At 49.1% G+C, this 14,365-nt stretch overlaps 1 protein-coding gene across 2 annotated transcripts; it reads left to right on the plus strand.

Annotated features, from left to right (window-relative positions):
- Positions 1-324: 324 nt before the first annotated feature.
- LOC116443436 (sushi domain-containing protein 3-like) lies at positions 325-9,707 on the plus strand. Of its 2 annotated transcripts, none has more exons than XM_032107614.1 (5): positions 325-3,521; positions 5,095-5,283; positions 6,343-6,478; positions 8,316-8,492; positions 8,806-9,707. In XM_032107614.1, the coding sequence occupies exons 1-5, from the start codon at positions 3,344-3,346 to the stop codon at positions 9,059-9,061; spliced, it is 936 nt and encodes a 311-aa protein (XP_031963505.1). In that variant the 5' UTR covers positions 325-3,343; the 3' UTR covers positions 9,062-9,707. The 2 variants fall into 2 exon arrangements, with proteins under 2 accessions (XP_031963505.1, XP_031963504.1); XM_032107613.1 differs by having other exon boundaries at positions 326-3,521; positions 8,803-9,707.
- The last annotated feature ends 4,658 nt before the right edge of the window (positions 9,708-14,365 follow it).

Raw genomic sequence — 14,365 nt, forward strand, 5'->3', positions numbered from 1 at the left:
GTTTGTTCTTCCACAGCTCTAGCCCTGGCTGGTTTGCACAAAGGATGGACTAGCAAGAGAGCTAAGCAAGTGACTTGCAATTACTAATTTAGTTACAAAACACCTCTATGTCCTTCTGTCTGCAAAACCTTCTGCAAGGAAGGAGGATACCCATGGTCACTGACTTGAAATTAGTACCTGTGTGTTCATTGAATCTTAGAGTAGTTTCAGCTGGAAGGGACCTTAAGGGTCACCTAGTTCCAAGCCCCCTGCCATGGACAGGGGCACCTTTCACTAGACCAGGTTGCTTCAAACCCCTTGAACACTTCCTGGGATGGAGCATTCACAATTTCTCTGGGCATCCACAACTTCTCTGTAGTTCAGAGTTCAGTAGTGGGAGTGTGTGAGAGGGGCACTTCTGCAGAGGGGAGATTTAAAAGGTTCAAGGGGGCACAAGAGAAGGTAGGGGGAAATGCCACTGTGCCTCAGGAAAGCTCTACCCCTCAGTGCGGCCCTATCAGACAGCAGGGAGATATGAGTGCAAACACAAGAGATACTTGAATTAGCTCTGAAAACCATCAGCTGAGCTTTGCCTTACAGGCTGCTGTGATGGAGAAGCTGCCCCTGAAGGAGATCACCCACAGGGAATATACCGGAAAGGTGGACAACCCCAGCCAAGACCGTGGAGCTAGGACAGCTGCAGCCTCATGGCCATGACAGCTTCCCCACTAGCTCCTCCTTCCTCTCAGCCTTCCTCACAAGGAAAGGGCTTGCTGACCTGAGGCATGGACAGGCTCCTCTCCTGAGCCCAGGGTCACTCCCTGCAGGATCAGCCTGGTGCCCTGCTCTAGTGCCCAGCTCTCCTGCTTGATGCAGATGTCTGCCTCTGGAAAGCAGGAACTGGGAACAGCACTGAAATCCCACTCCAGCAGGATACTGATTTCGTAATAATAAGCCCCTTTATCTCCCTCAGTCCCAGGACTAGCTCTTAAGAGCATTAGCAAAGGGTTAATCCATGTCATCTACTCAGCATTTTGAGCACAAGCGTGGTTATCGTGTCACGGGGCTTTTGCTGAGCCTGTTCATTCCCTGGCACACATGTGACAAAGCTTACTGCTGCCGGCCCCTGCTGAAGGCCATGCTTTTGGCATGTGCTCAGTCCCCAGCTATTTAGCAGGGACACACCCAGCAGCAGGGAGGGACTCTGCCTTAGGCTCTTCCCACTGTCCTCCAGCCATCGGCAGCAGAGGGACCAGCTCCTAAGCCCCAGCAGGAGAAGGTACACAGATTCCAGGCTCAGGCTCAACAGAGAGACCACTTCAGGGTCGGTCCTGTCCAACTGGACAGGTGTGTTCCCAGAGCCCAGGGGGCTGCCTGCGCTCCAGCTCCTGGCTGCCAGGAGATGACAGGGTTTGCACCCAGGGCATGCCCCAAGGCAGGCTCCTCCACCGTCAGTGTTACACTGTCACACAGCCCAGTCTGCCTCAAAGCTGTTACCTTCATTGCAGAAGCAAAACCCACATTTGCACATTGCAAAATCCGTGCAGTCAGATGGAAAAAAAGAAAAAAATAAAAAACCAAAACCCCCCAAGAAACCACTAGTATTCACTGAGCCAAGGAGGAACATACCTCCTTGGTCTGCTCTCCAGGGGGAGCCAAGGAAAGGTCACTGTTTAAGAAGGATTAACCAGAAAAGTGAAGAAATTAAAGTAGTTTCTGAGCCAGATCATTATGAGTCATGGGAGGTTGAAACAGGTTTATTTTGAAATCAAGTAAATCCCTTGGAGAGAAGTGCAGAAGTACCAGCCCAACCAAAACCAAACAAAGGACTGTCTGAGAGATGGATGGACAAACAGGCCAGGATTAAGGCATTCCCACGTGCCAAGTCCCATGGAGGTGACAAGAAACCTCTCTGCAAGTGCAAGGAGGCCAGAGTACTGCTGAACTACCTCAAGTGGGAGCAAGGGCAGGTCCCAGTGCTGGGGAGGAAGGCAAGCAAGGTCCGGCCACTGCCTGGCCCCACAACTCCCTTCCACTCTGCAGACACCCTCATCTGCATGCCTGTGTTGGGATGGGATGTGACAAGAGCTTGATCTTGTCTGACATTTTTATTTCTCCTTTATGCACTACAGTAAAGCACACTAAGATGTAAAGCACACTAAGACCACTCTTGGGCTTTAGAAATAGAAGCTGCTCACACATCCAAAGTAACATTTCCCCCCCTCAGAACCCACCGGGGCAGCCACAGGCAGCCAAGTACACGGGCTACAGCTAAAGGCCACAGATATAAAAAAGAGAAATGAACAAAAACTGACCTATCTCCCTGCACAGCTGTATTTGTGCCAATGCTACTAGTGAATAACAGCCTCTAATCCTCATTCCTGCAGGAAGTTCTAGGTTGGCCCAGGACAGGCAAGGATGCAGTACAGGAGGGGCAAAGGACACCCGCAGGGGAGCTCCAGGGGATGCAAGGAAGGGGATGCCACAGCAGGGGATGCTCCAAAAGTCACCCCAAAGTCCTGCTGGTCACACAGCTGATGTACTGGCTTCTGGGGAGAGCCTTGGCACAAAGGCATTGCCTGCTCCAAAACATCTTGCTCTCAAGCTCTCTGGCAACGTGCAGCGTCTTTTCTCTTCATGGGTGTACACAAGTGACCAGGCAAGTAGGGGCAGGTAAGAGCAACCTACATTCCAGGAGGCAAGAGCTGGTTGCTACTACAGCCCTTCCAGCTTTAAAACATCATAAAATAATCAGAGTCTGAAATGACAGCAGAGAGATGCCAAGCAGAGAAAAGGAAAAGGAAAAGCAGATCTCTCTGCAGTTCCCATAGTGGCAAAGCTGGCAGAATTGCTGCTATGATACCCTTTTGATTCCCATGGCTCATATCCCACTCCACAGAAAACTAGCCCTACGTTCTGGCATGAAGGAAGAGACGAGCACAGGAGAGTCTGCAGCTCAAGAGTCTCAGCAGTGAGCTCGAGCATGGATTTTGGCAGGTAGAGGAGGAAGAGAAGAAGGAGGGTTCCTGATGTGCAGCTCCAGCACCTGGAACGAGGTTAACAGCCAGTCCCTGCAAGAGGGGGCTGTAAAGAATGGATCCTACGGGTTTGCTGTTTCTCACTCCCTTTCCCACACCCGTTTTCTTTCTCCGCGGAGCTCTGGAGCCGAGTGGCCAGAGCACGGCTGGCAGTGCTAGGAGCAGGGACACAGGGCTTGTGCCGACGCGGAGGGAAGAGCGGCTGCTAGCTTTGCTGCTCAGGGCTTAATGCACTAAGAGCCCAGCTGACTCCTGCTCAGACGCAAAGGGAAACCGCAGGCACTCGGGGCGGCCAGGCGCCCAATGGTCTTGTGTTTCCCCAAACCATGACGGGACAAAGGTTCGGGAAATGCATCATCCTTTGCCTGCTGCCCTGGAGCTGCCTGAGCTTTGCCTGGAGTGATGCTGCTGGGCCCGGGACCGCCTCACTCGGTGCAGGACACATCAGAAAGGGGCTGCCCAGAGACGTTGCCAACGGGACCGATGTGCGCAGCAACATCTCAGGTACTTAAATGAGCGATCTCCCGCCTCTCCCTCTGCGGGCTGCCTGGGGCCCCACGGTGCAGGCACACAGGGGGAAGGGCGCAGGGACGTGGTGATGAAGGGCACAGCGGCACTCCCAAGGCATGCGTAGGGGCCACAGAAGCTTCTGTGATATGGGAGAGATGTGTCACATCAGAAGCCGTCAGAAGGCACAGGGAGGAAACTCAACAGCTGATGTTTTCCTTTGAAAGTAAAGTCCTCCTTCGTGTTAACATCTATGCATATGATGATGGACCAGCTGTCTGCTCAGGGTATGGGTGCACTGAACACATCGCTATCCCTAGAGGCTGAGCTGGGACCCTTGGGAAGAAATGGAGATTTTTTTTTTTTTTAAAGCATAAATAATCTCCAAATGCTGAGGGTGATTATTTTTCTTTAATCCACTTTCCAGGGCAAAGCACACACCATTCCCCAGCGAGTGGTACACAGCCTCAGGGCTGCTGTGGGGTGACCACCCACCCAGGGCTGGCAGCAGCTCAGAGAGCCCATGTCATACTCCAAATCACGGTGGTTGTGCGGGAAGGTCCTGGCAACCAGTGCTGGACAATGTAACCATAGAAGAGATCCAGTCCAGGCATTCAGCAGCCTCCCTGGCACCGCTGAATCAACTCATAGACCTCTGCACCACCCGTTAACAGCACTGCTGAAATTAGACATAGTCTGATCTTACTCAACCTGACGTGTCTCTTATCAGCCCCACTGGAGTAGAAGCCTTCACCACCTCAGTAAAAGCAGAGGGAAACCTCTTTCTCACATTAGCTTTACTATTCCACTTGGAATTCCCCACAGAAGCTCCCCCTAAGCTAGATAAAGCACATTTCTGCCTGCAGGTTTTAAGCTTGATTAAATTAGAGTTGATCAGAGCATTTTCCTTTCATTTAGGATATTGATAGCCACGATACCTGTAACCAAATTTTCTTGGCCTTACGGTAGAATACCCAGGGGGGGTTTTGGCAAGCACCCAGTCAGACTGGCATTCTTTTTGAAGCCCACCTCACTTTTGGCTCTCCCTAGGTATTAGTGCAATGCAGAAGAGATGGTCTAAGCAAAATAACTAAGTAGGTCTGAATAGCTGTGGGTTACAAACTAGTTAAAAAATTAAAGGCTGGGATGAAAAAAGCAGCTCTCTCTAGCAGAGAGTAATATTTCTTTGATTTGAGTTCCAACCAACAATATTCTCCCAGAATATTGTCTTATGAAAAAACATTCTCTTCTTTTCTTTCCTAAAAATTGCTCTCTGCATACTCTCCCCAACCTCTACCTTTCCAGTCTCACTTCTGCTGTTCAGTAGCTGCTCACACTGGAGAGTCTGCAACTGAAAAACTTATTTTTCAAATAAAGCTGCTAGAGTTTCTAATGTATTTCCTATGGACAATGCAAAAAAAAACCACACACAAAAACCAACCAATTAAAAAATCCCAGAGACTTGCAGGTCCCGCAGGAGTGACACAGGGCCTGGCAGCGTTTTCGAAAGCATCACTAGGGGGAGGGTCTTTGTCACCACCTACGCTTAACGTGTCCCCTTCTCCCCCAGTGCCATGCACAGCTCTCCCCCCGCCACGCTATGGATACTACTACGTGGAAGGAGGCTCAGGCGTCTCCTTGGGCTCGGTGCTCGTGTACTGGTGCCAGGAGGGATACCAGCTGGTGGGCAGCGAGAGGCTCGCCTGCCTCCGCCAGGAGAGTACTTCGTCCTGGAGCCACCCCCCACCCCAGTGCCAGGGTAAGGAGCCCTCGGGCGGGAGCCGGCCCCTGTGCCCAGCCCCAGGGGCTCAGCGGGGCGCGGGGGCAGCGCCATACACTCGCTAACTCGGGTGGGGACGTGCAGCCACCGGCCCTCACACGGGGGCTGCCTCACTCTGACCAAGCCAGCGAGGGCAGAAGGACGTGGGGTGACCCCGCCACCCCGAACAGGGACAGCGAAGGTCCAGCTTGACCCAGTCAGTTGTGGTCAGCACCGGTGAAATGCCTGCTCCAGCAGGGTCACTGCAACAGCATTTCAGGAGCTGCAGGAGGCAGGGGGTGCCAGAGGGTGAATTCACCTGGGATCAGCTCAGCAGATAAGCAGACCTTCCCTCACTGCCAGTAACTGCTGCTCAAGGCATCAGGCTGGGTCAAATCCTGGTACCGGCTGAGACCCGACTCCTGGTGCCAGGCACAGGGAGTCCAGGGCACTGCCAGAAGCTCTCACAACAGGAGGAACACTGAACTTCACAATAACCCGGGACATGCTGAGCATGTGCCAGCTGCAAGTGGCCCTCCTTAGTACTTTTTAATTTTTTTCTCTTTTCAGCTGTTTTCTTTGTCCCTTTTAAATGCCTTTTTTATATTTTCCAACTTTTTTCCTTTCTAACTTTTTATGCTTTTAAACTTTTTTCCCTTTTTCCTTTTAAACTTTTCTCCCTTTTTAACTTTATTACATTTTAATTTTTTTCTATTTTTCCTGTTTAACCTTTTTTCATTTTTTCGGGCTTAATTTCTACTACCCTTACGCTTTATGCAAGCCACATCAAATGCTTGATATTTTCAGCCCCGTGTTATTATTTTATATGAATTATCTGAAGAAAATATGACGTGTTAATATGGGGGTTTTTTCCATTAACTTTCTGGTGTATTGAGCCGGCATGGCATCACCCACGTTCACCATTAGCTTTTTTAAGGGTTATTAATAAATACTCTCTGTAACATCACTTTGGGGTTACCTGCAAGGGGGACGGCGGCCGGGGGTAAGGGGGGGTCCCCTTCCCCGGCCCTGCTGACCGCCCCCGCCCCCTGCCCGCAGCCGCCCCGCAGCCCTCGGACACCGGGTCCCGCGTGGCGGTGGCCGCCTCGCTGCTGAGCGGAGCCGTCATCCTGGCACTGTCCGTCTCCTTCGCCGTGTGCTGCTGGCGGGACAGGGCGAGGAAGAGCCGCGCGGGGTGAGTATGGAGGTGGTGTGGGAGCGGTGGGGTGGGTTTCGCAGGAGTGAGGAGCAGCTGCGGGAGCTGAAGGAGTGTCGCTGCTGCCATCTGCTGAGACACGCGGGTTGCGACCACTCGGGACACTTGGGACCCACCCGTGCTCTTTCACAACCCTCCTGCTCACACATCTGAAACTACCAAGCATAAGAGAAGTTAAACCACTGCTCCAAAGCCAAGGTATGTTTGACTTTGGAAGGGGTTTTTGGCAGTGGGGATGCTGCTGCTGATTGCAGAGGGGGTGCTCCTGTTACATGCCTGAGGAATGGGATGCCATCCAGAGGGACCTGGACAAGCTCAAGAAGTGAGACCATGGAAACCTCGTGAAGTTTAACAAGACCAAGTGCAAGGTGCTGCACCGGGGTCCGGGCTACCCCAGATATCAACACAGGCCGGGGGATGGAGGGATCAAGAGCAGCCCGGCTGAGAAGGACTTGGAGGTTCTGGTGGGTGAGGGGCTGGACATGACCCAGCAATGTGCACTCCCAGCCCAGAAAGCCAATTGTATCCTGGGCTGCATCCAAAGCAGCTGGACAGCAGGGTGAGGGAGGGGATTCTGCCCTTCTGCTCTGCTGAGACCCCATCTGCAGTGCTGCATCCAGCTCTGCGGTCCCCAAAGTAAGAAGGATGCAGACCTGTTTGAGTAAGGCTCAGAGGAGGCCACCAAGATGATCAGAGGGTTGGAGCACTTCTCCTATGAGAAAGGCTGCAAGCTGGCATTCCAGCTGCAGAGAAGGCGGCTCCAGGAAGATCTTACAGCAGCCTTCCAGTACTTGATGGGACCCTACAAGAAAGATGGGAACAAGCTTTTTAACAGGGCCCATTATGATAGGACAAAGGACAATTATTTTAAAGTGAGGGAGAGTTGACTAAGACTGAATATAAGGAAGATGGTTTGTATAACGAGGGTGGTAAAACACTGGAACAGGTTGCCCAGAGAAGCTGCAGATGTCCCATCCCTGAATTCAAGGTCAGATTGGATGGAACTCTGAGCAACCTGATCTAGTTGAAGGTGTCCCTGCTCATTGCAGTGGGGACACACAACCTTTAAAGGTCACTTCCAGCCCAAATTATTCTACAATTCTGTTAGCTTGGTGATTTACACAAAGCCCCCCATTATCAGAGGAAGAAGGGAACTGACAATACATGGAAGATGGTTGATAGGAATATCCCTTTTTGGAGGCTAAGTTCAGTGCAACTGCCTGCACACAGCCCAGGGTGGGGGAGGGAAAGAAGGAGCTTTCTCCCCTGGAAAGAACTGGGAGAAAAGTCATGGTAGGGAGCAGGACTGGACAAGCAGAGGTGCCAAGACCTCACGCACAGAGCATCATCTCTGCAGCAGCACTGCCCAGTTTTCTTGGCCTACACTACAGTCCAGCAGGACCTCTTTTGTATCCTGGGCAAGGGATTAAGTAACACTTAGGGACCGTGCAGCCTAGGAATGCACCTTTAATCAAGAGCCTAACTCATTATCAGAAGTGCACAAGGACAAGGAGGAAAAAAAACCCAAACCCTTCCAGCAAGAGAGAGCATCTCAGTCCTTCAGCAGGCACCAGTCATACCTCTCCCCACGGGCCTGCTCTTCCCTAGGTGATGCAACCCTTTTGTGCAGGGCTGAAACGACATCAGGCCTTTCCTCTGGGAGCAGAGGAAGGGAGTAAAAATCACTGGGTGACATCCTAAGCTGCCTTAGGATACAAACATGCCAGATCCTTCCAGGGGTGTGAGTAAATAAAAGCCAGACCACAGAGCACAAGGAAAGCATCTGCATGGGCATCTTTCTCTCACCACCCTGCAGGCAGCAGCACCGAAGGAAAGGCAGAGGACGGAAGCGTGACCCCTCCGCCCCCGAGGGGGGCAGGAATGCTTTCGGGAGACTCAAACACTACCACCGGCGCGATTACCACCTCTCGGCCCTCTCCAGCTCTGTGTTCCCAGGGGCATTCGCAGGCTGCAATAACCTGGCTTTCCAAAGGTACCGCTCAGCACCTCTCCCTGCCGCTGCCCCCCCAAGCTCCTCACACAAGGGCAAGAGCTGCTCCCAGACTACCCGGAGGCAGGAGCAGCCAGCTGTAAAAAAGCTCACATCTCCTGGGCAGTCAAACCCCTGCTTCACCCTCTTACGTGCTCCCCACCTAGCACCTATCAGCAGTGGAAGCCTTGCACCTGCTCTTTTTCAAGGGGGAGGGAAGCCAGAGGCCCAGGACTCCCCTTGGCCCTGCCTCAGCATCGCCGGGGTGGGCTGCAGCCCCCTTACCATGGCCTCTCCCGCTTGCCTTTCCCAGCAGCCCTGACCAGCAGCCGAAGCTGCCCTTGGGAAGATGGCGCCCCGGGGCTGAGGCTGTGCCCCGGCAGCTGCCGCCCGGCCCGGGCCCCGCCAGCGGCCTGCCCGGCCACCTGCCCGGCCACCTGCCCGGCCACCTGCCCGGCCACCTGGCCCGCAGCGCCCTGCTGCCGGCCCGCCCGCACAGGGACCTGCTGCCCCGCTACTGCAGCGGCGTGGAGGAACACAAGGGCTTCAGCGAGTGCGGGAAGCCGCTCTGAGAATTTAAACTGCCATTCAGCTTTTCTTCCTTTTTATTTTTCTTTTAACGCTATCAACTCCTTGACCTCAGGAAGAAAGGATTTCAGAAGAGCCAATTAATGTACCTGGGTTTTCAAATGGAGAACAAATGACATTTCATGCTGAAAGACTTTTTTTATATAATCCTTTTATTTCCCTCCCCTGTCCAGCAGTGCACATTTCAGACAGGAGTTTCTGAGTTATAAGCTTCTTAATTGATTATTTTTGCATAAAGCCAAATCTGAGTAACCCCATTTTAACCTAAAGTTTGTTTGCAGACTTTCCAGTTTTGAACATCAGTCTGATTTTCTGTTAAGGGCTCTTTTAAAGGCTGAAAGTGAAAACAGTTACCAGGAACAAAGAATGAGATTAGATACCTGGAAGCATTTACAATTAATTGCACTTGAATATAGATGGAGACCTAAATATTTTTTTTTGTTGGCGTTCAGAACTCACCATATCTTCCAACTTCTATACAGACAATCTTAGACATAAAAGATGTATTGACAAGAGTGCAAAGCTAGCCAGTCAAGGGGAAAACATGAATTTATCTTTAATACAAAGAACCTAGCACATCTGAAAGCAAACAAACAAAACAACAGCCCTCTAAAAAAAAAAAAAAAAAAATCAACCAACCAACCAACTCCAAAAAAAAAAACCAAACCAAAAAAACCCCCAAAAACTAAAACCAACCCAAAACCCAACAAACCTTTTGGGGGTTTTTCATTCCTTCTCTCCAGCATTAGAAATTCAAATCACGTGTATCAGGACCCATAGCAAGACTTAAAGAGCTAATCTAAGTGCCATCAGTTGCGTTCAGAAAGCAGTGACCCCATATTTCTGTCCAGCATTTCCTGGGTGGAAGGCCAGGGGCACGTTCCAGGCATATGCAGAGCCTGGCCAGACAGCTTCAGGACACCTCGCCCCTTTGCACCCCAGGACAGACCTATGCCTCTGCAGCATGCCCGAGGCACTCTAGGCACACGGGACTTGTTGAGTAATGTGGCATCACGTCTACACAGGGATGCTGTTGATATCTCGGGAGGCACTGTGGTGTCAGTCAGAGGAGGTGCCGGCAGCCCCAAGAACTGTTGCATGCATGGGGCTGGGAATAAGAATGGGCACCCCCAGCACGTCCTGTCTGCTCAAGGATCTAAACAATCAATACTCAACAATCCTGCTACAAAGGCTGGGAGTCTCAGTCAGTTTCATTTCTATTAACATTTGCATCACATTTCAAGGAAAGAAGCCTTAAAAAGATGCAGGGTAGCACCTCCTCGTGATAAGACAAGGTTTGATAGTAGATGTTGATACCACTGCCACTTTTCCCTGGAGTGAGGGCTAGGGACAATATTTCTAATATTCTAATATTTCTAATAATAATAAAGGAATCTATCCCAATTTCACCTCCTATGTCATTTTTTTTCACATGACTTATGGAAAAGCTGTGGAAAGTCTGCTTTGGGGGCTGGCTTTAAAGGGGGAGAAAGCAGCTGGTAAAACTTTTACAGATCCCTGGAAAATGATGATGCAGACAGTGGCCATTAAACAGCAACTGCACAAGAAGGAAGAAAAAATCTTTCATTCTCTTAAGGCAACTGATGCCTTAGAAAGGACAGGAAAAACAAGACCTGCTCTGAGCTTCCCTTCAGCTCACATCCTAACCTTACCTTCTCCTCCCTCTTTTTCCAGCCAAGTCTAATGCACAGGGAGGGGAATAATCCTGCTTCAAGGTAAGCTGCTCTTCAGTCCCCTCCTAGCTGCTCACAAGACTGCCCAGACTTCTCATGGAAAAGCCGTGAATTTGGACACAGTGCTGTAGGTGTTCTGGGCTCTCATGAGTACATTGGTGTCATACCCATGGACTATGCTTCCACTTCTGCTGCACTGAAATAGGGTTCATGGCTGGGAATTCAGCCCAGGATCTGCCCTAGCAACAGTGCTCCCCAATTTCTTGTTCAGGAGGAGTTGTTTTGTTAAGAGACAAAATCAGGAAAAAAACCAGAAGAAACATTGAATAGGATGGGAATGAGACTTTTCCTATCCATTTCTTTCTCTGTTCCTCTCCCTTGTTATGTTTTAATGAATCCAAAAACCCTCACTACAATTTTCTCTCTCTCCAAAGAGATTTTTGTTCAAAAAATACATTTGGGACTCAGTTTGTTGTTCCTTGGATCTGAGTGAGGCTTTGAAACTGAAAGTGTGATTTTTTTGCTACATGATATCTACATGATAGAGATTGACAACTGCTTTCACTACAAACCGAAACGATGCACATTTTAGATACAAAAATCTTTTGCCAAACATGTCCAGAAAGGTGCTGATTTTGAGTGTCATGACAAAAAGTTACCATTTTCAATAAAAAACTGACAGTAGTTTTTCACACAGAGAAAACTGCCAACTTGAAATAAGCATTTTATACAACTGATATTTAAAAAATTATTTACTTGACAAAATTGAGAAGTTTCCTTGGAGTAACATTTTCCTGACTTTTTTTTTTCTGCATGTATGCAAGGCTCAGCTTCCTAACAAAACTATTTGATCCCAAAACATTGTCTTAGCCAAATTTCTCCAGCAAGGAAGAGCACACAGCCAGGTCTTCCTCAAAAGTCATCTCAAGTAGCAGGACAACCAACAGAAGAAAGAAAGGTTAAGGGCAGGAAGATCAGCTCTACTACAAGTTTCCCTATCGACCTCTTACTCTTTGCCTCAATTCCTTGGACCAGCACAGCAAAGAGCTGAGTTAAAGTGTGAAGAGCCACCCTCAGCTTCAACTCAGGAAGGCACCATCAGTGAGGCAACAAGAAGCACAGTTTGCATTTATTTACCAAAGGAGGAGGGAGAAGGAAGGCAACTATATACAAGCTTTAAGTAATTTGTAAACTGAAAGAAGCAAACCTCTTAGGCTATAATCCCATGCATTCTTACCATGTTACTCAGAGGTTCCTGTTGGAGCCACCGTCCACTTAATGATATATATATCACTTTTTTTATTTTTGATTTAAATTATATACGTGCAATATCCTACAGAGAGGTAGACCTTGGAACAGAAGGAAACCATCTGAAGAGGGATGGAGATAGCTGCAAGGCCAGCTCACTGCCCATTCTGTCCCAGGCAAACCTCACAAGCAGTAGCTTTCTGCTGAGTGTCTCAACAAAGCACCCTCAGTTGGTTCTTTTTTAAAACAGGATTTTAAGCTTCAGACTTCACACTGTAAACCTTAGCCTGCATGCTTATTTTAAAAGAGCTGAACAAGTTTTGGTCACAACTTTAAATTCTCCAGTGAAGGTCGGTGTACCAGCCTCCTGTGACTGTTAGCACTGGCAGAAGAGGTCTCAGACCCTCTGGAGATCTGGCCAAGATTAATGCTGGGACTTGTAACATCCAAATGCTAAAGTCATGAAACTCTAAAAAAGATATTCATTGTGAGCTTGAAAAGAATGGCCACCTTCCAGCAGTACAGGCTTTCTAGAGTAACATTTTAAGTGCTGGTAAGAAGAGGAGAGAGCTGAGCAAGTCCCATTCTCTCTCCATGCACCTCAAACAGACACATGACTTGTCAATTTTTTAAGTCTGAGGACTGGGAAAAAGAAACAGCAATCCAGCAAGATTTCACAGGAGACACCAACAGTAACTATGTGATGCCTGTATCCCACTGAAAGACTCATCTGTGTTGCAGGAGATGGAACCTCCTGACTATAATATGTCAGGCAGATCACTCTCCCATGGATTTTAGATTAAAAAGGACTTTTCTGTATTGTTTTCCTCTCCAGTGACACCACCTCTTTTCAAATGACTTCCACACCTAAGTCACTGCATCAGACCACCCTAGACCACTGCTTTTCATCAGTAAAGCCAGTAACAAATCGGTAGCTGCCAGGTCATCCAACTCTCCTCAAACCTCCACAATGCAGCAATTTGGAGTCCTGCATCCCCATAAATCACTCTAGCTCCCTGAATTTATATGGCAACAACTTTGTACAGTGATTTCCATCTCAAGAGCCTTCATTTTGCCACAAAAACGTTACAGAAGTATGTCTAGGGCAAAAAAGGCAAAGCCCAGAAAGAAGGGAAGATGAAGATCTTGCTCACCTACAGTACTCTTGCATGTAGATCACAGCATGCTGAGGCTATGCCTTTTCTTACACTGCAACCCAAAGCTATGATGATACTTCACTTTTTTACTCTTTAGAAGCTTTGTTTATGGTCACCACTATTAAGAGAGTTTATGGTCACCACAACTCAAGAGCTCCTTCCTATTGTTGCCTGGAATCAAAAGACGACAACTTTCCAAACAATATTAAGAGTGGTAAGATAAAAAGCAATTCTTTAATGAAAGCTTTCAGGTGCACAGATATGGCTATATGCACACCCGTGATAAAGGATTTCTATAATTTTTATAAGGTTAATTAATTAGTATATCTAGCAGGCACATCCAGCAGGAGATCAATTGCTCCAGTAACCCACCCTTAGGTCAGCCCCTTGGAGTTGGTCCAGGGGCTTCTTTGCCCTATTTCTTGTTACATCTCTTAAGTTCTGGTGGAAAACAAGATGTCCTTGTCAGAAATTCTCTTTTTAAGAATAAGACTAAACAGAATTTCAAGAATGTGTTAGAAAGGTTTCGCTTATTATTCTAAAACGTGAGAAAGGGCAGGAAAAGTACTAGAAACCATACAATTATGTGAACATACATTACAAGGGACAGAGAGTTCTCAGTAAGACGGGTCCCTAGTACCACAGGAGCCACTTTGTGTTGGGGTGGCCAAGGGGGCTTCTCCCAGGATGCATTGTTCTGTCGTGTTAATCTGTCCAAGTTTGGATTCCCCGGTTGGCTGTTGGCCTCTACCCCCTCGCCACTCCCCCAGAGCTCCCCATTGGTCCCTGTTCCCTAGTCCTGCCTTTTCCCCGCCCCCGGATAAAACTGGGAGCTTTGGGATCATGTTTGTATTTGCCTCTGCGCCGTTTGACAGTGTAGCAGCAATAAATGCTCCTGCTGCACAAATGCCCTTCTCGACTCTTTGCTACCGACTGTAATACTGAGCCCACCTGTGCGTCTGTGGGGGCACGCGGGACCCCACGGAGCCGGGCAGGGACGGTATTAAATGGTGCCTGACGTGGGGCACCTCTTATTACTTAGTCCCTTATGGCTCTGTGGCTTATGAGCACACAGACACAGGATGGCTTCAGTAATATTAAGCCGACGGCAAGGAGCTGAGAAGGGTCATTGCTTAAAGTTCCACGGAAAGCAGTTTATTGCTGCAACTTATGAAGGGTTCTAAAGGCA

The sequence above is a fragment of the Corvus moneduloides genome, chromosome 4 (genome assembly GCF_009650955.1).
Source record: "Corvus moneduloides isolate bCorMon1 chromosome 4, bCorMon1.pri, whole genome shotgun sequence".
Classification (NCBI taxonomy): Eukaryota; Metazoa; Chordata; class Aves; order Passeriformes; family Corvidae; genus Corvus; species Corvus moneduloides.